General features: G+C 33.6%; 1 protein-coding gene across 3 annotated transcripts in view; it reads left to right on the forward strand.

Moving 5' to 3' along the window:
• The window catches only part of ZCCHC7 (zinc finger CCHC-type containing 7), a 239,797-nt gene that overhangs the window by 207,384 nt on the left and 13,820 nt on the right, over positions 1-18,593 (forward strand). For all 3 annotated transcript variants that reach the window (XM_024763061.1, XM_024763059.1, XM_024763060.1), the window contains exon 6: positions 577-612. In XM_024763061.1, coding sequence (XP_024618829.1) covers positions 577-612 — 36 coding nt within the window. The remainder of the gene's footprint in view (positions 1-576; positions 613-18,593) is intronic.

Below are 18,593 nucleotides of genomic sequence, written 5' to 3' on the forward strand. Positions count from 1 at the left end.
TGGAGAAGACAACTTTTAAGGGAAAAGGCATGGACTTCAGATTCTTGAGGTTGTTTTTTGTTTTGCTTTTTTAATTCTCTTGTTATCTATGTCATAGAGTATTGAAAGTTAGTAGCAAGTGATTAGGTAAAACATCAGAAATATATAACTACAGCGAATGCTTCTTAAAAGCAATTGCTATTAAATTGTTTTCTGTCATACTACCAAGGTTCAAAATGTTCTTTTAGAAGGTGTACTTGGTGAGTCTTACTGATTTTGACCACTGCTGTTCATTTATCAGTTTAACCGAGTTATGGCTCTTAATCACATCTTAGTACCCAAAACTTCTAACCTGAAAAGAAAAAAAAGAGAAAACTTTGTAACTGGCTTTCTGACAATGGCAGGGAGTGTGTTAAACCAGTGTAAAATTCAATTAAACTGTCTAGCCAGGTTTTTGAAGCTGAAATGCAGACCCTTTCTGTTAAGCTTCTTATTTTCCTGTGACCGACACCAGTGGATGCTGGGTTATGCCAAAACCAACAGGCTGTAAAGTACCTTGTTTCATGCTCCCAGCTGATCAATATTTTTATTTTCCAGGCTTGCCCAGAAATCTGGAGGCAGTATCACCTAACGGTAAGTAGAAACACCTTTTTTATTTTCCCCAAGACCCAGCCTATTTACCCTTCTCTGAACTGCTGACCATAAAATATAGACAAGCATCTTCTACCGGAAGATAATAAACATCTGAAGAGTTTTTGCACTGAGAAAGCAATAATACACTTTTTCTCTTCTCCCCTGCCCACTCCTCTATCCTTTATCTTCCTGCTCTTAAAAGATTTTGATTGTTTTTTATTACTCACATCATTTAACGATTACATCATGGTATTTCTCAGTCTTCCTAGACCACATTCATTAAATTAAAGGGGAGAAGTATGCTAGAAGCAAAAAAATAGTAGTAATCCAACATCTTTAAAATGTTGTATCTACAGTCCACAAGCATACAGTCCACACTATCTTCCATTATCATTTTTCTGGCTTTACTGAAATGTTTGCACATATTTTTCAGTGAAGCTAGAAAAAACTTAGTACATCTTTCATACAGAACAATTCAACTGTCATATCCTTAAGCTTCTCTTGACATTCAAAGTGTATAAATATCTGCTTAATACCATTTAAGTTATTTAATTCTATGGTTTCCTTTTAGTGTGATTTTAGGCTAAGTAGGAGCAAAAAAAATAGTTTGCTGTGGAATCAATTGGTTAATGCTCAATATTATGAAGTCAGTTTATTTTTATTATTTAGCTTAAATAATTTCAATAATTCACCATAGCCCTACTTATCATTTCTTTTAATGTATTAAATATGTTGTGCTGAGCAAGAGACAACATTAAAAATTACTCTTGTAATTATACAGCTATGCAGTATATTTTAAAGCAGTTCTTTAAAGTTTAACTTATTAAAAAGTTTTTGTTTATAGGAAGACATAGTAAAAATAGAAAGGGCAGAGTTTCTACAAAACACGTCTTCTTACTGCTCTCCTCTTATGGAGTAAAAATAAACCAATAAGTAGACTCAGTTGTGCCTATCACAAGCCCAAGAAGTACATCAAGTGGTTTGTTTTCACATTGTTATCACTGTTTAATTTGTTTAAAGATTCTCAGTAGAAAGCTGTAATTCCTTAACTATCCTCAATCCCAAATTGGGTTTTGTTAAAAATCTTTAGTGTTATCCCCTACTCCAAAAAAAAATTTTAATAAATACATGCACATGCGAGCACGCACATAGACACACAGGTTACACATATATGTTACAGGTGTAACTCATGAATACATTATGTTTGTGTTAGGGTAGCAATTTTTTTTTATCCTAACAAGCTATGGTGAAATTCTTAGCCTAAATTTAATTGGAATCCAATCATGTATTACACTTTTCAAGATCAGTCACTCTTTGTAACTGTATAGCAAGTTTTTCATCAACATTTTTTTTAAGTAATAGCCTAATGGATTTGACATTGCATTAATTTTCCTTTTTCCCCTAAGTTAGAAAATTCCAAACTTGAAGTATAGAAAGTACTATTTTAAAGCCATTCTTTTCATTATTTGCACCTGCATTCTTTTATGTAACTGTCACAGAAGGATAGAAATCAATGTTTAGTATAACAGAGATATTTGAAGGTTCATTTAATATTGTAGCTTTTGAAAAACATAAATTGTAAAAAGAATAGTTGGGGGAAAAAAATAAAAACAAAACGAATTTGCCTTTGGGGAAATTACAGTATATTCTATCTATAAGTTTAACAAAATCATTTTGAAAAGTTTGTCTTAATTTGGAATCCTGATTAATTTTTCAAAGTAATATTGAAATAACTATCACAATTCATAATTATCAAGTTTAAATTAATAATTAGTAATTAGGAGTTAGTTTACGGTGCAAGTATAAATGCAAAACAAGTATATTTATAAACATGTACATCTATATCAATCCAGCAAAATAGCCAAATAATTATACATATAGGAAATATCCTAATGTGTGCAATTGAGCAATATTTAATCTTGAATGAAAGCAAGATGCATGATGAGTTTAGTCATCTTCAGCTCTTTTACTAGGCGATGGACTGCCATCTATTGACTCATAGTAGCCCTCACACATGAATGTGGCATCAATCAGGGCAATGACCGAGTAATAAAGCCCAGGTTAGAACTGCTATTGTATATTCATTTAAACCAATCTTCTTAAAACTGGGTATTTCTACACTTAATCATTGATTAATTTCTTTTTCTAACCAAAACATGCCCATTTCTTACCCAAAATAAACTACGCTTTTTGAGGGGAGAAATTGATTTGTATATCTAATTTGGAAATGTGTACATTTAAGAAGTTTTCTATTGCTTTTATCTGACTCTCAATCAGTGAGAATAGAAGGATGTTTACACAACCTAAAGTTTAGCTACTAAATTTAAGGTCTATCCAGGAATCACTTTCTTTAAAAAAAAAAAAGTCTATAGGTTAAACAGAGTTTTATTTCTCAAACACATAAGAAAGATAGTAAGTTGACTGGTGTAAATGGACCTGTGAAATCAAATCAAATAAAAAATTCCTTAAAACACATTTTCCTCATTCTGAAATAAGAGGAAAATTTAAAAAGAGAGGTGTTCACTATTTTCAGCAATTTCATGAGAGATCAAATAAAGTCTCCTTTACAACTTATATGAATAGAATAGCTTTTTAACCAGACTTGACTAGACTTAATTAATAAAAAAATAAGACCATCATTCTAAACGGTACATGCTAATAAAACTCTAAGACACTACATATATTTTTGTATATGTACATATGTATCCATATTATAACAACTATTTGGCCATGTCATTTTTCTTTATATATTTTAATGGCTATAAAATTATGTCATGTAATTTAATGACTTTAGATTATCAATTTGGAGACCAGCATGGGAAAAAGAAAAATATGATTTTTATTTAGCAATTAAATAATTTCTCCAAATAGTTTATGTATTTACCTCCTTCAAAAAATGTTTAGAAAGTGTTTTAAATCTTCAGTAATATAGCACTGTTCTTATATCTTAATTTGTTATATTTTCAGATTTTGGTAAAGCCTAACTTTGAATATTCTTTTTCATCTTTCAGATAACTTATTCTAGATAAAAAAATTTCCCTCTTTAACTATTCAAGAAGGAAAGTCCCTTCCCCCATCCCCTGTCATTTCTAGTCTCATTTATATTAAAAATCCTAGGCCAAAATGGCCACCAACAGAGTTTTACAACCAGCAGAATTTTTAACTGGTAGAGGCTATAATTTGACATGCTTTGGAGATTTTGTTAATCTTGTTTTTAATCTACTTAAAAAAGTAACCAAGAGTTTGCTATTTGGGGTCCGTATGTATTAAGAACCAAAAAGGACAATACATCTTTTATGTTTAATTTTGCGCTTGGATTTCTTTATGTGCATTGTTAAAATGTGTTACAACCTACTACCTTTTATTTTAACTAAAAGTTTAAACAGGAAGAAAATGTAACCTTTTTGGAAGAATTAAGTTTTAAATGTTTCTTTATGTGTAAGGTTTGGAATGCCTAGAATTCAAAAAGTAAAATACTTGCTCTCAGGGGCATGGAGAGGAGTAGTTTCCTTGTCTTCCTTTCTAGTCTAGGAAAGGCTTGTAACCTGAGTTTACTAGTAATTAATAGTAGTCTTACCTGAACCAGTTGAATGCCAGAGTATATCTTATAGACAATAATTAACAATATCATTCCATCTTGCCACTCAGTTTTCTCTCCTTACCTGGAAACACCAATTTAGAACTGTGTTTTCTGGATTTTCACAGTATGGAAACAAATGTTACTCTCTAAAACATTCTCTGCCATACCATAGAATAGGTAACCCTAAATGTCAAAAGATTTAAATTTAATTTTAGAACTATGTTTTACAGTCCAGAAGGAAAGACTAAGAAAGTAGAATTTGGTTATGAGGCAATAGCTATACAAAGGGCTTTATCCTGGAATTATGACGTAAGTTAGGGTGGGTAACAATTTTCTACCTAATACTAAAATGGAATATATTTTACTTAACTTAAAATGAGAAAAACTTAAAAGAGTCTAAAAGAGTTTTAAAAAGTCAGCCTCAAGCCAGAACTTTTTCTTCTCATGGACAAAAATTCTCTGTCTCTCTCTCTTCATTGAATATATGTTGGGAATCCTAAATCTCAGAATCTGAGAGCTCCTCGGCTACATAAGCAGAACTGCGAAACCCACAAGAACCCCATCCACACAGTAGTTATCAAGAGATAGGACTTTCTTTTTTCGTGTGTGTGTGTGTCAAAGGAAACAGAACTGGTTACATACTGCATTTTAAAATGTCAACTACCTCCAAATACAGTGAGAACTAGGCCTCACTCTATTTTAGAATTATTTAAGTAAACTTTTTCTTCATACTTTTTTTGAGGCCTGGCATACAAATTATCACAAACTAAGACTTTATAAATTCATTTTGGAGGCTCTTATTTTTGGTTGTTCAGTTCACTTTGCCAATTTCCTTAAGAACTGGGAATACTCTTGTTTAAATTGTAGGGTTTTTTCCTCTATGTCTTGAATCACTGTGGTTAAGTGTTGCTATTAAGATAGTATATCTCTGTCAAATTTTCAGAGTTTTACTTTTTATTAAAAATGTCCTTAATACTAGAACACTACTGAGGTGAATATAATCATGCTCTGAGGATTCAGATGGTACATGACTATTTTGTAGTACCTCAGGGCCATTTTTCCATTGTAGTACTTATAAAGTAAATCACACTGCTTTCTGTTTCAAGTTACTTTGGTGTCTGAATAAAAAGAATTTTCTGAATAATCATTGATAACTTATTTTTCTAAAACTCCATCTATGATAACAGAGATAGAAATACATTTGGACAGTGACCAAAATTTTTTTCAAATGGAAAACTTAGGTGAATGCTTTAATATTTATTTAAACATTCACCTTGGTCTTAAAGAATTTAGTGTCAACATTTTGCTAATAATTTTTTAGTTCAGTCTTACCATGTTTTGAATTTAGTGTAAAAGATAATTACTACATTTACAGAATAGGTCAACTGATTTTTTTCACTAGCATGTTGGACCACATTTGCTAGAACTTATCATTGGAAGCAATTGGAAAATGCAATTTCAAAGCAAATGAAACCTGGAATTATCAATCTCAATAAATGGGATTCATTTAAAAATAAATACAATTTGCCAAATCATCAAAAAGCAATTTTCTAAAGCTTCTGTAAAAGGAAGGGGAAAAAAGTGAACGTTGTGAATTATAAATGCATATGTTATTTTTCCTCTCACAATGTTGCCTCAGATCTCTAGACATTGTGTGTATACAAACTTGTTTTTGAATGGGAGTAGAATAAAATTATTAGATTCGAATATAGTTTATTTCTATTTATTGAAGCACATGGGAGAGCCTTCATATTTTCATTTTGTCAGAGAAATATTGAAGTGTCATCCCTTTCAGAGAGAATGCCCAACTTATTTGATTTCTAATATTTTAATGCAAAAATTAGTTTTAAATGGGAAGTCAATAATGGAATATTTTGAGTAGTTGTTTTAATATATTTAAATAATATCAAGTGCTTTATGAAAATAATTCTAATGTAGATTTGCTTTATGAAAATAATTCTAATGTAGATTTAAGTGTTTCAGATAAGCAATGAAAAGTATGTAGCATTCACACAATTTAGAAAAGATTCTTTACAAATGTTTTGGCCTACAAACAGCTGTGTTATTGTCATTTTCTAAATCTTTAATATCCTAATCACCCATCATCGTGATTTCTATTTATTTTTTATGTAGTACATGTTGCTAATAATAAACTAATTGAATCTAAAACTCTAACAGCAACTTCCTTTCTTCAATTGACAAAACAATCTCTGTGCTTGTTTATATGTCCCTTAGTGGCTGGCAGCAAAGTCTATTATGTTTAAGACTTACATATTTACTGTATGGACTTCAAGTTTTACTTCTGTTTTAAAAATGTAAAGAAATTCCTATTGTGGTCTTTATTTTCTTACCTGTTAATAAATGTCTCTCCTGAGGATGATAGAAAGATGGAAAATTACATTTGGACTTTTGTTCAAATGTAATTGAACAAAATTTTCTAACTTTTTTTCTTTTCCCTAGTTATGTTCACCTTTACTTACAAAGGAATTATAGTTAGTTATTGTAGGGGCAATTTCTTCTTGATACTTAAATTTTATGGTAATTAAATTCCAATTTCTAAGTATTTATGATTTTAATATATATATATATATAACATTTAAAAAATATTTTCTTTCTTTTCCTTAAAAAACACATACATTATTCATATAACCCCAAAGAAAACTACGTTGTTTTTTTCCTTGAAGCTCTACACTTTGAAATACTGTCCCTGTTATGACAAAAATGAATGTAAAACAGGTAGCCTGAGAATTTTCAAGATCCGTGAAGTTTAACACTGCACAGTATATAATAAATTAGAGTTCAAAAATCTGAAATGTTGAATGGTACCTATTCTTTGTCATGTTAAGTACACGTAAAGAGCATACAACTATTAGGTAGAATAATTTTAGCATATTCAAGTGATTATTTTTCATATGTACTTTGAATGGGTGATTCACGTATTCCTTAAATAAATAGATTCCAGGTGATTGAGCTTGTCATGATCTTCTCTGGACATTTTAGTGCAAGAATAGAAGTAAAGTATACTGGACCAGTGGTATTTGTATTAAGCATTCCTTTTAGTAGTCATGCATGTGAATGACATGGTAGATTACAGTAATTCCTAACAGGTCTTAAGTATTTAGGAATCACTTAGTCATTCACAGTCATGATCAACCATAACCTTTAAAGGTTTTGGTCAATCATTTGACTAATCTGCAGGAAAAGATTCATGAAAGAACCCCTTAAGTTATTGACATGAACAATCTCTCTGAACTCGTGTTACATTTTCTGTTATGGTATAAACTACAGTTGTAAACTTAAGTTGAATTAAGTTTAAGGTTTTAGAAGCAAAATCTCTTAAAAGACTAAAAGTTAATGAATTACTGATAAACTCAGTCAGATTTTAGACTTGAAATTCATCTGCCATTTGATCCCCACATGCCAGAAAGTCATATTTTTGTACATTTGCAAATATTTTCTTCCAGCTATTTTGAGTTCAGCAGTGGTCCTCCAAGACCAACAACTCTGGTTTATTAGAAATATCAAAACTATTATATGAAGAAAAATGCTTCATGTTTAGAAGACATTTAACCAAAAATATATTTTTAGTATCTTTGGAATTAAAAGAGATCGTCACCTTAATTGGTGTACCACTACACTGGCAGATCACATTTTAAAAACAAGAAATATTCAATGGGAATGTTCAGAAATTCATATTAGCTTTGTAAAAATAATTCACTGTGCGAATCAGTTGGTAATAAAGCTTTCTCAATGTTTTAATTCCGATTTTCAAAAACCATACAAAATTAAATCTATTAGCTAAATTATAAGGTCATCTTTATAATGTGTAATATATCCATGTCTATAAATACCCATTTTACATAAATATTGTTCCTTTACATGTATTTGTGGATTACCCACATTTCTTTTCAGTTAGGGGAACTAAGTTTTGGTTGTTCCTTAACTTTCATTTATATAATAAAATCTCAATTCTCTCTTTCTTGGATCTCTCACATTTCATTTATTTGTCTTTGTACCACATTTCCTTCACATTTTACTGAAGTCCTTAGAAAAATGTGCTATAAAATTTGGCTGAAAGGGCAGACTTATTTCTGAGGAAATTACTAAGGAATGTTTTTTATCATAATATAGGGGAAAAAATGCCAGCTTTGGGATCAAACATTGGTTTAAATTCTGGCTCTTTCATTTACTAGATGTGCAAACTTAGTTAAAATATTTCCCTTCTGAGACCCTCAGTTTCTTCATCTGAAAAATGGGTATAGTGCCTTCTAGAGCTGTTATAAGTATGCAGTGAGATAATAAATGTAAAGTACTTAGCACAATACCTAACACTTAGCCTGTGTTCAACACTCTGTGAGCTCCAATACAGCAAACCCACAAATTCCTCACTCCTGTAGAGATAGCAACTGGACTAATAGCCCAAACTCAGATTATATATTGTGAAGCCTTTTATTTGCCTACGATGAGGAGATCCGTAATGCTTTTTTTATAAGGAGGAAAAAATTTTTTTTTCCTCCTTATAGCTATTGAAATTAAAATCCCCACAAGCAGTGCCTTTTGTTAAAATTATTTACCTCAGTTTTCATTTTCTAGTTATTTATGCTTGTCTTCTTACTAGAAATGTAGGTAAGTAACTTTTAATTAAATTACAGCAAACAAATTATTTTCTTAATTTGATTTGCCTAAAAATCATTATAAAGACTTTTAAGAGTAGATCACAAACATACTTACTTTCTCGTTTAGTGAAAATGACTAAATAAAATGTGTGCCATATAAAGATATAATGATATCATTTTGAAAAAATATATTGTTAATAAATGTATAATTCTTAGGTGGTAACTTCAGTGTCATCTGAATATAGTCATGTATCATAACCAAATATAATACTTTCTGCTAGTGGTAGAGGGTTTATGTTAATCAGATGAGAAATGAAACAAAATAGCATATCAGTTTTTTGCACTTCAGGTAAAACTGCTTCATGGCCTTCACATGACTGATGCCAGAAACCAGCCTGATTTCACAGCAAAATGTTGAGTTATAAGAGCTTGTTCAGTTGTTTTGCAGTCTCCCACCCGTATTCTCATATAGGTCCAGCAAAAAGGGCAACACAAAATTAAGCACTTCCTCAGTGGATGTGATTGGTATTCTTTCAAAGAGCATTCCTATTTCATGTTTGTTCTTTAAGACATGTAGGAGCTAAGATGGAGCATATTGTAAAAGCATTACTTCCCCCCTTTAAACAGGTACTTACAGCTGTGGAATTCTCTACCTTTGTGACTGATGGTTAAGAGTATTTCAGTAGAATAAGCACGAGTGGGATATGGGGAGGGGGAGAAGTATGTGTTGTAAGTCATGTGGAGTTATGGCAAAAATGAAAATCTCAGGGCTTATTTGGATCCCGTGTGTATTAGCTAATAAATATAATAAAACTGTGGCTCTTTTATTCTACGATTTTTCAGTGATAGTTTATGTGCAATTGTATGCAAAATATATAAGCAGATTTGAATATGTTAAGCCCTGCTTGTGGTTGGTAGATGTATATTAATGTGGTTTCTGTGTTTTATAGTCTACCCCAATAAACATTCAGATAAAATATCCATGGTTTACACATGTATGTGTTCTTCTCTTTCCCTTCCCCCACATACTGTCTCCATGCCCTCCTCATCCCTCCACCCTGCATCAAAGCTTGTGGTCGTTTTCCATCCATGTACTAAAAGGTTCTTTGTAAACTAGGCCATTTGTCCATCATTGTTTGGGGTCCAAACAGTGGTAAGATACCCTGTCACCGATCCCTCGTACTATGAATGGCAGCTCCTCTCCGGACAATTGGCGGAGGGGCCAAGAAATATTCCTGAGAGGATTATTTAACCTTTCAATTTAGAGGGCACAAAGCCTGGCTGATTAATGAACTTTCTGATGGGCGCCGATAAGCGGATCTATTTCTTTATTTCCCCTAAAAGTGATTCCTTCTCCTGTCCATTTTACTATAATCTTAAACATAAAATGTGGCAAATAGATTAAAAAACAGCACTAAAGAGTTTATCTGGCTGGCAAACTGAAGGAGCTAAATTAAAATTGGTAATGACAGCAGTGGCTCAGCCTCATATATGGTTTTTAAATGCACTGTGTATTTTGAAGAGACTTATTCTCCAGTGTGACTGGTAATGACTGCTTTGGGTGCAGAGTCTGGGGCTGGCTTCTGTTATCCCCCCCCACCCCCCAAAAAATGAGTTGTGTTATCTGGATGGCTGCAGACACATACGCATCCCCCTTTCTCACTGCATGGGCAGACAAGGTCGATAGCATTACAAGGTATTTGTGGCAGTGCTTGTTTCAGTTTTCAGAGCTGCCAGTTTCCAGGCGGATTTGAATTACAAAAGAAGAAGCTGGCATGAAAATTGAAAGGTTTTATCGGCTGGTCTGAAGCCTCATAGCACATTGCTTATTTATGCAGTCCATTTGCACCAGGAAATATAAAAAGGAAATACATTTTTAAAATAAGGCCATAAAGACCCAGATATGTTTAAGATGGCAAATAAAATATAGATACCTATAATATCTTTCCAGGAAACGATTTTCACTTAATGTCGCACATTACTTCAGAAGAGCATTTATGTTGCTGTCATAAATTTGTGCGTTTGTGTCACTATGTAGGTAGTCTCTGGGGATTAAGAAGGAAGCCTTTGCTAACTTACTTTAAAATTAAAATAGACAGAGGGATAGCTCTGCAGTTTGAGAGCTACATTGGATTTATTTAAATAGGGTGGTAAATTAAACTTAAACTAACATTTTTGCATTCCATGTAAAATTAGCTATGGCCCAGTGAATAAATGCCACTACCTTTGGAGAAAATTGGGATACTTTTTAAGCCATGAAGATTTAGAACATTCAGGAGGTGAATTACTGTGATCCTTACTGTCTTGCATATGTTCATTGTTCCCTGCTTACTGAGGTTTTCTTTTTTGTTGTTGGCTTTTTTGGGGGGTAGGGGTAGAATGTCATTTACAAAAAGAAAAATCATAAATTAATAAATTTAATAGCTCCTTTTTATAAAACTTATGCTTCATTCATTTTAGTCTGCAAATATATTGGCTTTCAGATTTTGCCTAACACTTAACATTGTGAATATATAATCTGGTTGGAGTTATACCAACAGTTTACTTCTATTCTTATTACTGTAGCATAGTTTTGACTTGAAAAAGATACAGTCATGTAACCCCTTACACTCTAGGTTACGTAAAATGAAGATATAAGTGTACAAACATACAGTACTTCAAGGACATCAATAACCACACTGGTCATTTGCAACCTTCAGCCCATTGGCTTATAAAACTTAAGAGTATCCAAAAGAGGGGTAGGGAAGAAATTACATGTACATAGGAAATATCAAATCAATAAAGCAACACCCTTTATTCTGCTGCAATTCAAATGAACACTGTTTTAGAATCTGTTTTCCAATAAAGCAAATTACTCTCTGCTAAACCATGAGAAATGCAATTTTTTGCAATTTTCATTTTCACCAGTGTCTGGTACCTTTCTCATGTTTTCATGACCTGGACTAATTACTTCATGTAGTTTTTTTTTAACAGAGAAAATATCAAAAGCATACACGTCTGCTGCATGCTAATGTTGTGCTGTACATTTTTTCATGAATTTTCATAAGGATTTTTTCTACATAGCATGTGTGGCTTAATGATGTAATCACCCGATAGACTAGAAAATGCTCCAAAGGAGACGTTCCGGTCTGTTGTGTACATAATACATGTTTCAAAAATCTGCCTAATTAAGGAATTACCCAATGGATTGGGAGTCTGTTGGGTACATGACATAGTTTTTTAACACATAAAAAATATAGGTATATCATTATATATGGTGTTTTTAATGGCATTTTTAGGATGTAGGGGAAATTAGTAGCAGTGTCCACTAGAATACAATTGAATTCTTTCTTTTCACTGAGGAAAACTTAAAAATCTTCATAAAGGAAGCTTTGTTTTAAAATAGTTTCAAAGCCTTTAGCTTGAGGAGAGACTTTCTTCCCCGAATTTCTCAAAGGGAAGTAATACTGTGAATATTTGTCAGAACAGTATGCAAACGGAAGGCTTTGTCTAAAATCATGGGTGGAATAGACCTGGAATTCAGATCACCAGGTGTGAGGACCCACCCTAGAAAAACACTGAAAATGGAGGACAAGACATTAGCCTTTGTATCTTTGGTCATATGGAATCGTTTTTTGCCTTTTCAGACTCGGCTTTGGTTCAGTTCACTGTGAAACTATTTGCCGAACTTTAAAATTTCTTCCTTTGATTCCTTTAGGCCCCAGCTGTGATTTTCCTTGAATATGTACCAGTTACATTTCTGTTGGCATTTATATTGTGAACAATACCAAAGGAAAGGGAGGGCATCCATTCTTACCCTGGCTACTTTTCATAAAACTAAATAAAATACTTAGAAAACTATATCTGATCTCTAGAGTAGGTAGTAAAAATAATATCTTCAAATAGGGGGAAAAAGTATATTTTAAATTCAAACTTTTGTTTTGCTCAAATGTCAAATTCATGCCATTAGGTCACTTCAACTAGTGGACTTTGACTATGTTGGCAAGCTTTTTGTTTGTTGTAACATTGTCTTGGCAAATCCTATTTGATTACTTGGGTTGAATATTTTAAAATACTTGAATATTGGGAGGAGGCTTGTACTATTAGTGAGTTTATTAAAAGAAGAAATTGGAAATATTTTTGAAAAAGTAAGGTAGTTTTCAAACATGAAAAGCATAATTGATTTGAGAGGTGTATATACAAATGTGACATAATTGATTTGAGAGGTGTATATACAAACATTGATATACAAATGTTCAGAAGGACTGGAGCTAAGCTCAGTGCTTTATCAGTGTTACATTTGGTCATTAATACATTTACTTCAAGTACTTAATATATTTGCTTTTTAATATATACTCATATAACAAATTAGATTAATAAAAAACATAGTCTAGTCTTTAAGCATATGTATGATTTTTAAAATAAGTCTGTTTTGCATTCACAAGAGTAGAAAATTCCCTTTAGTTAGTGCAATTGATTGCAGATCGTATATAGTAATGAGCTTCAACTAGATACAAACCCTCATTGGATCAAAGTCAGTTTAGATAAGGGCAGCTCAAGGTCACAGAGAGAGATGCCCAACAGGTCATTTGCATAAAAAATTACTGTTAGAAATAGGACACTGAGGCAGCTCTGGCGTTTTGATCTCTTGGCCTTTGTCATGGAGATTCCTAGTAGTGAAGGGAGTAAGGCCAGTGTCCTAGATAATGATTAACTGTTTTAATGGCATTCATTCATTCATTCCGCACTAACTACTCATGCAGAAAAAAGGGTTATGTAAAATGACATTAGAAGAAAATCATTTGTAATCGTTGCATCGGGCTGCACTTTGAGGAGACATTAGGAGTAAATCCGTGGCGTGGTAGGCTTATGCTTTATCTTCTGATATTTACTGAGTTTACTGGTGCATGAAAAGCTTTCAGCAAGAATAGCAGATGGGATGGACCTTTCATAGGTAACGCTATCTACCAGGTTATTACTTCTATATATTGATAGTAAAGTAATCTCTAAGATATCACCCTACAAATATAGATTATTTAAATGTCTGTAACAAAAAAAAAAGAAAAGAAAAAGATCTGCTTTCATAAATAGTTCATTTGGTTATCCATTGGGTCAAAGTCTTTAGATAAATCTTTTAACTTTAAAAAAAGTTCTGAAAACTACATTCATTCCCTTGCATTTAACTTTTTGTCTGCAGTACAGACATGTATGACAGAATCTTGAACTTAGAGCTAATCAGTTGACACATTCTGCTTTAAATTGGACCTTTACTGTTAATTAAAAATAAAGACACGCTCCAAGGCAGAAATATTGAGTCACAAATTTATATTTCTAACACTTTAAATAGCCGTAGGATTTTTGTTAGATCATAGTATGAAAACTTGTCCACTGGAAATAATTATTGAGTTTTCACTACTGTATTTTCTAATACAGAAATGTTCTCTAATTAGGTAAGATCTAGGCTGATTTCATTCCTATTAAATCCTAGTACATGATAGTTTATTAAAATGAGAGTATGTAGATAGTGTTTGTTATGTCATTTACTAATTAATTATTGTGAAAGTTTAAATTTCCATAGCACAATATAAATACTGTTGCTATTTTTATTAGTAATAATGGAAGTTTTTAACTAGTGATATTATTCAGATGAATGAACATCCAAATGTTTGCACTTCATCCAGGGGCATAAATGAACAGTGGGGCTAAATATGAAGCTTTTTGAATGAGATTTCTTTCAAAATAAAATAAGTATCAACATGAAACATGCTTTCAAAATCTTGGTTAAGAAGGATGTCTCTATTACTGGTACTGTAAGACTGATTCCTATTCTCTTTGTATTACTAATTCCTTCCTGGTTCTGCCAGAGTACATAGCTAATTCTCAAGGTAAAGTATGAGAGATGCTTAGGAAGCTGTATTAATTTATTCAGCCTTTTTAATATATCAAAGCATAATTTTATACATTGTCCCTTAATGACATAAAAATTGATATAATTTCCCAAAGTATCCAAATTATTAACAATAACTAAAATGTATTGGATGCTTACTATGGGCCGTGTACTTTATATATGCATTACCTGATTATTCATTCATTAATATTTGCTGAACTCCTACTATAGGCCTAGGCCTGTTGTAGGAACTGGGGTACAGCACTGAACAAAAAAACAGAATCCCTTTATGTTGGGGGATAGACAAAACAAACAAGTAAAATATACAGTATGTCAGATGTAGTAAGTGCCATGGAGTTTTAAAAAAGGAAGAGAGGGAGGGTAGTGAAGCAGCGTAGGGAACACCAATTGGAGGGAGCTAGCAACGTTAAATAGGGTGGTCAGGAGGGCCTTACTAAGAAAATGACATTTGAGTCAAGACTTGAAGGAAGTGAAGGAGCTTACCATATTTACCTGGGGGAAGAGTGCTACAGACAGATGGAACAGCATTTAGTACTACTTGTAATTTCCTCAAACTTAAGCAATAAAATAATTAAATTCAGAGAAATTCTATGAAGCTTTTGCTCTGTATCCTCAATCAGTAGCAGAGATTTTCAGTATTCATATCTACTTTAAATACTTTTATTGGCTGCATAATTCATTTTCACTCTAAAATTTTAGAGGCTGTAACATCTACTCATTCACCACCTATTTATTGAGCACTTACTATGCTCTAGGTCAGGTGTTGGCAAACTTTTTTTGTAAAGAGCCAGACAGTAAATATTTTAGCTTGGCAGGCCAGTCAATGGTCTCTGTCATAACTTGATCCCTGTAGCATGAAAAGCAGCCTGGCTGTGTTCCAATAATTTATGGACACTGAATTTTGAATTGTATATAATTTTCACATATTACAAAACATTCTTTTAAAAAATTTTTAAGCCATTTAAAAATGTTAAAATCATTCTTACCTTATAGGCCATACCAAACAGGCAGGAGGCTGGATTTGACCTGCCAGCCATAGTTTGCACACTTACTCTAGATTTTGGACATAGGGATGCATAGTGGACTAGATGAAGATCCCTCCCCTCATGCTCCTCGCATTCTAGAAATGGGGAAGCAGACGATAAACATAATAAATAACCAGTTTAGTATTCTAGAGGGTGAAATAGGGAAAGGAGGATCAGGAGCACTGTGGCCTTTACTCTGAGAGGAGGTGATAGGAATGAACCACTGAAGAGTTGTGTAGTAGTGTGACTATCCTTGTGTTCTGCGCTCCCAAGGAGAAGCCAGAAGCACCCGTAGGGGTACAGGTGGCCCCTCCTGTGAGGAAGTCCCTACCTGTATCCGTTCCAATGTCTGGATATCCCTGCTAATTTAGTTCTCATCAGCTCCCCTCATAATTACTTCCTGATTCATCTTGTCCTTTTGCATAAGATTTGAACCAATGGAACTCTTATTCCGTGGACTAAACATAAGTGAACGTATTTTCCTTCTCATGCATCAATCTAGAATTCTGGGTTCAGAGATAAATTGTCATGTATTTGCACAAACATAAGTAGAGAAACTTTTAAACATAGGTAAGTTTTTCAGAGAATGTGTAGAATCGCGGGGGGGGGGGGGGGGGATTTTTCTTTCATTGGTTATACTCTCTGCTAACAGTTGCCAGTTAGTTGTTGAGCCCATACCACTAGCTTCACACTAGCTTCCCATGACACATAAAGTAAATCCAGCGCTCTTCACCCTTATTTATGATCTGGCCCCTCTTCACCTTTAGAACCTCCTTTTCTCCTGGTCTTCCTTCACCTACTACACTTCCAAGTTATAGATATTTTTCAGATACTCAAATATAGCAAGCTTATGCTCACCTCAGGGCTTTGCACTACCTGTTCCCCATGCCTTATGCCCAGAATGCTGTTTCCCCAGTGGTCACATACTTGGGGGTTTTTTGTTATAAGAAATGACCTTCCCAGTGAGAGTTTCCCCCAAAGTCAATCTGAGTCACCACCAATGACTCATTTACATAACTGTTTTAATTGCCTGCATACCATTTATTACTATCTGATACTGTCCGTGTGTGTGTGTGTGTGTGTGTGTGTGTGTGTGTGTGTGTGTGTTGTTGGTTTTGTTCATCTGTCTTCCACCACTGGAGATGTGAGCAATGATTTTTGTCTTGCTCACTTCTCAATTAGCTAATCTTAGAACAGTATCTGGCATGTATTAGGTACTCAATAATTATTTTTTGAATAGATTAATGAAAGAATGTATATAGATGCTCATGCCATGTGCCCAGCACTCTGGTAAATGTCACTAATGGAGACATCCTTGGACTTACATTTTGCTCTACTTCTCCCCTTCCTTTCTCCCATACACAGTGTGGTTTCTTGAAAAAGTCATCTATGTTCTGTTCTTTAGCATCTTTCTACTTGCAATAAACCCCTTACAATCTGGCTTGTGCCTCTGCCTCTCAAATGCAACTGCTCACACCAGTTACCAGTTGCCAACAACTTCCTGGCTGTTAAGTCCAATGGATTTTGTAGTCTTCGTTGTACTTGATTCACCAGTAGCTTTTGACAACTTCTTCCTTGAAACATTATCTGTTCTACCTTCACATCCATGGTACCACCTCTTTTGGTTTTATTTCTTTCTCTTAAACCACATATACTCATGGTTGCAATTTTGTATCACATCAAATAATATAGTTATCTTTTAGATGGAAAAATTATTTCTGCTTCGTAATTTCATGTCTTCCCGGTGCTCTACTACTTGAACAAATTTGTAAACCGCTGCATGAGTTCACATGCTTATGTACATACCACTTAAAACTGTATTTAAGGGACTTCCCTGGTGGCACAGTGGTTAAGAATCTGCCTGCCAGTGCAGGGAACACGGGTTTGAACCTGTTCTGGGAAGATCCCACATTCTGGGGAGCAACTAAGCCCGTGCACCACAACTACTGAAGCCCGCGTGCCACAACTACTGAAGGCCGTGCGCCTAGAGCCTGTGCTCTGCAACAAGAGAAGCCACCGCAATGAGAAGCCCGCACACCACAATGAAGAGTAGCCCCTGCTCGCCGCAACTAGAAAAAGCCCGTGCACAGCAATGAAGACCCAATGCAGCCAAAAATAAATAAATAGATTAATTAATTTTTTTAAAAACTGTATTTAATGGCTTTTAGCTAGTCTTAATTCGTGACCCACGTTTTTTATTAGAGGATATAAAACATTTGTTGACTGTGTTTTTTGTTTGCTTGTTTTTTGGTTTTTTTTCTTTGATGTGCAGACCATTTTTAATGTCTTTATTGAATTTGTTACAATATTGCTTCTGTTTAATGTTTTGGTTTTTTGGCCCAGAGGCATGTGGGATCTTAGCTCCCTGACCAGGGATCGAACCTGCATCCCCTGCATTAGAAGGTGAAGTCTTAACCACTGGACCGCCAGGGAAGTCCCTGACTGTGTTTTTGATTATATCCCAATTGGTAATAGCTGAGATTGTAAATTCCATTTTGTATTTTCATTAGAAAACATCTTTCAGGTTATTGTCATCCTCGTTTTTCAATTTAGGAAATGGAGCTAAAAGTAAAGTTGTTTGAAGAAGGTTATTTTTATAACCTACAGATTATTTTCCTGTATTGAGAAAATAAAACATCCCACAGACCACCTATTCGCCACATTAAATAACAACAAAATCAGTTGACAGACCAGTTAGTTGGCTCTCTTTGTAGACACCCAATAAAGAATATAAGAAATAAACTTATCCAAGTTTATTCTCATCCTTTCAATCTCCGAAAAATATGGGGGGAATTAGTTTTTTCTCCTCCTGTTTACAGCCCGTGCCACGTCAGGAGTTTTGCTCTATCCATCCTTTCTCTGTGTTTTCAACT

Source organism: Neophocaena asiaeorientalis, unplaced genomic scaffold, assembly GCF_003031525.2.
Source record: "Neophocaena asiaeorientalis asiaeorientalis breed wild unplaced genomic scaffold, Neophocaena_asiaeorientalis_V1.1 scaffold449, whole genome shotgun sequence".
In the NCBI taxonomy this organism is placed as follows: domain Eukaryota; kingdom Metazoa; phylum Chordata; class Mammalia; order Artiodactyla; family Phocoenidae; genus Neophocaena; species Neophocaena asiaeorientalis.